At 43.4% G+C, this 6,545-nt stretch overlaps 1 protein-coding gene across 5 annotated transcripts in view; it reads left to right on the top strand.

Annotated features, from left to right (window-relative positions):
• Positions 1–520: 520 nt before the first annotated feature.
• VGLL3 (vestigial like family member 3) overlaps positions 521–6,545 on the top strand; it is a 48,042-nt gene continuing 42,017 nt past the window's right edge. The window contains exon 1 of one of the 5 annotated variants that reach the window (XM_036898832.2): positions 521–1,150. In XM_036898832.2, coding sequence (XP_036754727.2) covers positions 1,025–1,150 — 126 coding nt within the window. In that variant the 5' untranslated portion in view covers positions 521–1,024. The other 4 variants (XM_036898826.2, XM_036898860.2, XM_036898851.2 and 1 more) reach the window with 4 other exon arrangements.

Raw genomic sequence — 6,545 nt, 5'->3', positions numbered from 1 at the left:
TACATAGTAGCTGAATGGATTTAATCAATTGCTATTTTCTATTGCTGTACGGAAACCAGGCTAGAAAAGCCAAAAAAGGTTGTGTTCCACAGTAATGTCATACCATGAAGGTGTAAACTTGAAGCGGAGATTGCTTGCAGAAAACTTGCATTCTTGGCATGTGCGCACTTGCAATAAAGTTAACTTTCACTTATGGTCATATTTAATGTAGGAGCCAGTTTATCTTACGCCTGATCTGTTGTACTTATTTGTGCATTTGGCCTTCGTTTAGTCCTGGCCTCTGTGTTGGTGTTACCTGTAAAAGCTCCTTGGGGTTGGGAAGGTGACAGAGACAGAGTGGGATCCCGCGGTTCTTTGAGGGCGCGGAGTCTCTCGCATACCATTCCCCTCCCACTACTGCTGGGAGGCGGAGAGGGCTTCTAACTTCGCTCCAATCCGCTGTCGGCCCTCCCCGGGGTCTCCCTGCTGGGCGACCCCGCCCACTGCGGTCCGAGTTGGAGGAACTTTGCAGGGCACCGCGCAGAGCCCGGGGAGGCGAAGGGCTCCCCCTCCTGCCCAGCGCCTCCCACCCTGCCCCCGCCCCGGTCCTCGCCCAGGCGCGAGCGCTCGTGATAGGACGAGCCCCGGCGTGCATCGTGTATATGCAAACCGGAGCCGCGGCTCCCCAGGGCTGCCGACCCGGGCGGAGGCTGCGGCTGCGGCTGGCCCTGAGCGGGGCGCCGCTGCCCTCAGCGGAGCCGGGCGCTGTCATGCGGCCGCGGCGCGGGCCGCTGCCTCCCCGAGCCGCCGTGTAGGCGCGGGAAGGGGACGCCGGAGGGCTGAAGATGAAGGTGCCCGTGCCCGGGCCCTCACTGATTGCCAGCCCCTCCCGAGCCCGCGCCCCGCGCCGAGCGGGCGGCCGCGGAGGACCCGCCTTCGCCGCAGTAGCAGCTGGAGCAGCGACAGAAGCGGCGGCGGCGGCGCCCGTCGCCCGAGCGCGCGGAGCGGCGGCGGCAGCTCTGGGGCCGCCGCTGCCCCGGCTGCCATGAGTTGTGCGGAGGTGATGTATCACCCCCAGCCGTATGGAGCGCCCCAGTATCTGCCCAATCCCGTGGCAGCTGCAGCCTGCCCTACAGCCTGCTACCACCCGGTGCCCCAACCTGGCCAACAGGTGAGTCACCAGCCGGGCAGCCTGCTGGGGGCGGGGGCGGGGCCGGGCCCCGAGTATCGGTCTGGGGCCGGCGACGTCCCGCAGGGTCGCGGGCTGAGGAGGATGCTCTGGGACCTGCGGGAGCGGCCCTGAGCCGAAAGCCTCGGAAGAGCGGAGCAGAGGCTTCGGGAAGGCAGAGCAGCGGGGGACGGGTGGGGACTGGACGTGAAACATTACCTGGCCGGGGACTCCATGGACTTGTCACTGAAGCTCAGAGGCTGCTCCTCATTGCCACCTTAGCTCTTAGGGTTCAGTTCTCAGAAACTCTTCAAGGGCATCTGTCCTAGGAGTATGTGAGTAACTTCTTTTAAACCAAATACTTTGTTTTCTGTGAAAGGTATAGTGTTTTACCTTAAAAGGTTTTCTTGATTAAGAGAATGAAATGTGGTCACTTACATACTGGAGGCTACCTGGACAGTGAGCTCATGGAATTACCTCTCTGGGACTTTTATGGTGGAACACGGGTCGAGTGTAACGTCTACCAAGTGTTACTAGAACTTCTCTGTAGAGTCTGCCTTCTCAAGAACTGTGACTCTGAAGACAGAGATTGATCTCAGAGTTCCACATTCATTTTTAATCCCATCGAAGCACAGGAGTGTTATAGTCGAGTCTGTTGGCAGTGTGTCCCCCACTGAAAAGTGACCTTGGACCACGGGATGCCAGGTCTCCACCGTGCCCAGAGTAATCAAGAATGCTGTGGATAAAAGGGCTCAGGAAACAGGGAGATGATATGGTTCCTTTAGAAGCAAGAGTAGGGCTCCGGGGAACTTGGCAAGAGCAACCCCTGGACAGCCCTCTCTGGGCACCAACAGAGTGTGTGTCAAAGCTTAGCTAGGGCTACATTAAAAAAAAAAAGTATGTGTACCGGGTTGTAACAAAATAGGGTCCTCAGACCCTGGAAACTAGGTGAGTTGATGTGGTGAGACTTAAAAAGTACAATTTATACACTCTGAGGTGGAGACGTATCTGGGAACTAGATAACGTTCAGAAATTACCATCCACAGAATTTGATTGATTTTTATAGTTTCTTAGGAACCATATGTTTTATTGTGTTCTTAAGGGTTTGGTTCTTTAATTAATGTGGCCTTTTAATTTCTATATTTCCTTAACCTCTGTCTCATTGCTAGATTTATAGTGCTTCTTTTCAGAAAGAAATCATAACTTCTGTTTAGAATTTAGGGGCTATTAAATTCATCTGATTTTGGAAGGGTATATGCCCCAGATTCATCTGTTAAACAGTATAAGCTGAGCCAGGACCAACTAGAGCAAAAGAGGAAGGAGCCCCACTTTCCTGCTATAATTTTTTTTTTTTTTTTAATATTCAGCAGCTTCAACATTCAAAGCAAGATTACTTTTAGGGAGAGGAATCAGAAGCATTTTTCAGTTTGTGGTCAAGGGTGATGGATTAAAACATTTTGTTTATGCTGCTTGGTATTTTTTTCTGGCTTTAAATATAAAAGATGTAGGTAATGGAGATAGCTGTTTAGGTATGTCATAGAAGTGAGCAAAGAGATGCTGGATATCAGTTTTATGTGTTTTGTGAACACTGTGTCCCAGGTGAACCACCCTTTTTCCTCCTCGCCTTTCCTCCATCTCAGAGACTGTAGAGGCCTTCAATTAGCAGTTGGAATGTGGGCCAGCAACAGACTCAAACTTACTAAATATACAGAAAGGTATTTTTCCCCTTAAAAAATAACTTGGACTAGTAGAAGCTGTGAATCAGGTTTTATTTTCTAGAGTTGTGAAAATAATTCCATTAAGATATGAAACTGTGTTGGGGGTTAGAATTGGCTTTTTGAACTAGAAAACAAAATTCAGTATCAGAAAAATGACAAATTACAGATCCTAAAATTTAGTTTTCAATATGAAATAATTCTAGTACTTCATCTGACTTTTGCAATAGCTGTGCAACTCAGTTTCCAAATTCCATTCTTTTTCACAACTGAAGAATGAGCTTTCTTTTTCACCTGGATTGTCCACATTGAAGAGTTGCATATTTTAGTAAATAATGGTGAACTTCTACTGTATTTGGGGCTTCTGATGTATTATTCAAGTAGACGTCAGGCTGAGTTGGCTTTAGGAACCTAGCTGAAAGGTGTGCTTGGCAATTGTCATGTTACTTTTACTCAAAGTCAAGATTACTTTTTTTGCCAAGTAAGCTGACTGCAACTGGCTAGTGAAATAAAAAAGACATTTGATAGTGTGATTACTGTTCTCTTACTGTCAGGAGTTTATTTTGATGACCTATATTTTCTATTGGAAAAAGGGGGGTAAATCAGGAAATTCTTATCAGGCTGACAGCATTTTCAGACTATGTGGTGCGTGGGTGAAGTGGGATTAATATTGACTTGGCCCTAATGCAGTCATCCGAGAATACATATTTTGGTTGTTTTTGCATTCCATAAGGTTTTATCATTATTATCCATGAAGATTTTTTCCTCCGTACATGGGAAGTGACCCCCAATAGCATCTTGCCTGAGAGATAAAAATAAGGGCTACAACTCCTACTGCATTTGAAAAACTGATTTGTTGAGGAGAAAAAAGGAAAAGAAGCAGAAAAAGTGATAGAGTTATAAAGAAAGTTTTATGGTCATTTATAAAGTACTAGAAAAGAGATCAGTCAGGTTTGATATTCTGAATTCAATTATAGTATTGTGCCTTTGCACTTATTTATTTTTCTTCTCAAATCCGTATAGTTCTGAAGTCGTTAATTAGTGTACCAAAATGGTTGGTAATGATGACTTTTAAACATAGGTATGGTTTTCCTCTTAAATATGATCATTTGGGTGAAAATTCTTTTTGAAATAACAGAATTTCATACTCCAGGTATATGTACTCTCATCTTTTCCCTTAGAAGCACAAATATACACTTGAAATTTTGAGTTTAGTGTTTTATTGAATGTATTATACATTGTAGGTGGGTAGGTTAGTGTCTTAAAAACGTAGTTAACTGCATACATATCAGGCTGCACTGTGATGTGTTACATACATAGGCTTACAGTAGGCTAAATGAATTCAAGTAATCTGTCAATATGTCTGAAAAGTAAATTTTATAATTCCTGATATGAATTTCTAGAAATTGCAGGGCTGGAATAAACCTTATGGTGTGCTTTATAGGACCAGGATTTGCTGAGGGATGCTAAGCCCCCTGTCCCCATGCTTGCCGCCTCGGTCCAGCCTTAACACCATCAAGTCCCTAATACTTCCTCTGGAGCACTCCTGACTCAGTGTCTCAGCACATGCTCTGAAGGCATGATGATACCACAGAACATGTGCAGAAAGGAATACACTTATATTCTAACAGTAGGAACCAAAAAAAAAATCAAAATATGTATCAGGAAATTGAGGGAAATAATATGATATCATTGATTCTCTTCATACCCAGTGGCCTTCTCATTTTAACTGCAGGCAGTCTGTTGTCAAAATCCCCCCTGCCTCCCCCACTATATTCATAATGTTAACATTAGAAAGATATTTAAAGTAAAGATTTCTGAATTGTGTAGTTTATAAATGAAGTGGTAAAAGCAGAAAAGAACAATCACCAGCTTTCTAATGGTGCATAGAGGTTTTTAATAAGCACACTTTGGGCTTCATGGAAGTTTAGCATATTTAGTCTGTTCTCTTCAAGGTGACAGCTGGGAGAATCTGCATGCATGCTTTCATTTGAAAGAACTTAGTGCCCTTGGGAGTCAGAACTCCAGTTATGAGTTTGTGAGGAGTTTTTTTTTTTTAGCTCTTTCTTTGGTCTCTGCCACCTTGGTTAGGTTCTAATACCTCTCTGAGATTCTGTTTGTCAGGAATAAAATTCTGGAAGAACATACATCAACACTTTTGCAAATGGGGAAATGGATGTACATAGGGCTGCAATGCCTGGCTGAAGATTTCAAAGCTAACTGGTGACAAAATTAGGATGACCACATCCCTGCCTCCCAATGTAGCATCTTTCCACCATACCATTCAATCTCTGAAGCATTTTTCCATTGCACAATAAGCTTAGCTTATTTTTGTCTTTAGTGCTCCAAATCGACTTTTTGATAAAGAAGATTAATATGCAGCAGATTCTTTGGCCTTGGAGCTTGAAATTCTTTCCAAGTCCTTGGTAATGTACTTTTTTAGTTTAGGCATTCCAAAGTCCTTTTGCTAGCATTTTTGTTGTGCTAATGACTTTTGCTATCCATTCTGCATCCTTTGTTGATGAGGCAAAATATCCACCAAATGAACATTTACTTATTTTAAAATAATATTCAGGAAGTCATATTAACAGTCAGCTTTAAGTGCCTCATATATCATTGCTATTCCAACATAAGTTTAGGTCCATTATCAGGAAAGAATACAATTATATCCCAAATAATTTCAATACACAGTTGACTTCCTTAAGGCAGAGGATCTAATTTTCTTGCAACTGTAAGCAGGGACTTAAGTAGATTTATAAGAGTTCATACAAGACTACTTTGAGAAAGAACAATCCCTATAATTCCACACTATACAAATTAACTTGACTGCAGACACTTAGAAGCTTAATGTCTCACAGTTTTATGCTCCCAATAACTTTCCAGTCAGAAAATTCAAAGCTAGAGAAAAAAATTTAACTTTAAAATAACTAAATTGAACTGTTGTTTCTGGCAGTTAACCAGAATGGAGATTACAATAATGATAGTAAGGGCAGGCTGGAAATGCATCAAATCAAGCAAAGTGGGATATGTTCACCAGAAAACCAAATGCCAGGACAGTGTGACACTTGGGAAATTTAAGTGAACTGTATTTTGGATAAATGCAAAGAAGTCCTACTTCAACTAGCCCTTAGTAAAGTCTCACATCTCCCAAAGTTGGTGACGTGACCCATACCAAAGGAAGGGAGGGTGTTCAGAGGGCAAAACCTTGCCATCCTGGTCGGTGACTCTGGGCTATTTCAGACAAGATGTAGAGCTGATCCCATTGAGCAGCATGTATAATTATGTCCTGTATACCTCTGTGCAAAGGGAATTTTCAGTAAGACTAGAAATGTTCTGTTCAGGAAGCTTAGGGCAGATCCTGAAGCAAACTTGTGTGTCAAACTTTTTGACTGTCATTCTAAAACCTGGGCACTTAACTTGGATTGCATTCCCAAAGGCCCTGTTTCCAGCTAGCTTTAAAAAAAATCTCAAAATTAACCACACAGTAATATATAATAATATAAGGTATTATCTCTTGAAGAACATTTTCTTTAATACTTGAATTTCAGGCTCTGGCAGGGACAGTGAAGGAAATCATTCTGGGCAAACCTCTACCTCGAATCTTTCAAAAAGCACTTCTTTAAACAGCTGGTTTTCTAGTTTAACTATTCAGTTAGGAAGCCCCCAAGAGTGCCTTGAACCAT

The sequence above is a fragment of the Manis pentadactyla genome, chromosome 1, assembly GCF_030020395.1.
Source record: "Manis pentadactyla isolate mManPen7 chromosome 1, mManPen7.hap1, whole genome shotgun sequence".
Lineage (NCBI taxonomy): Eukaryota > Metazoa > Chordata > Mammalia > Pholidota > Manidae > Manis > Manis pentadactyla.
Note: the sequence above shows the minus strand (reverse complement) of the source record. Positions and strands in the feature narration are given on the sequence as shown.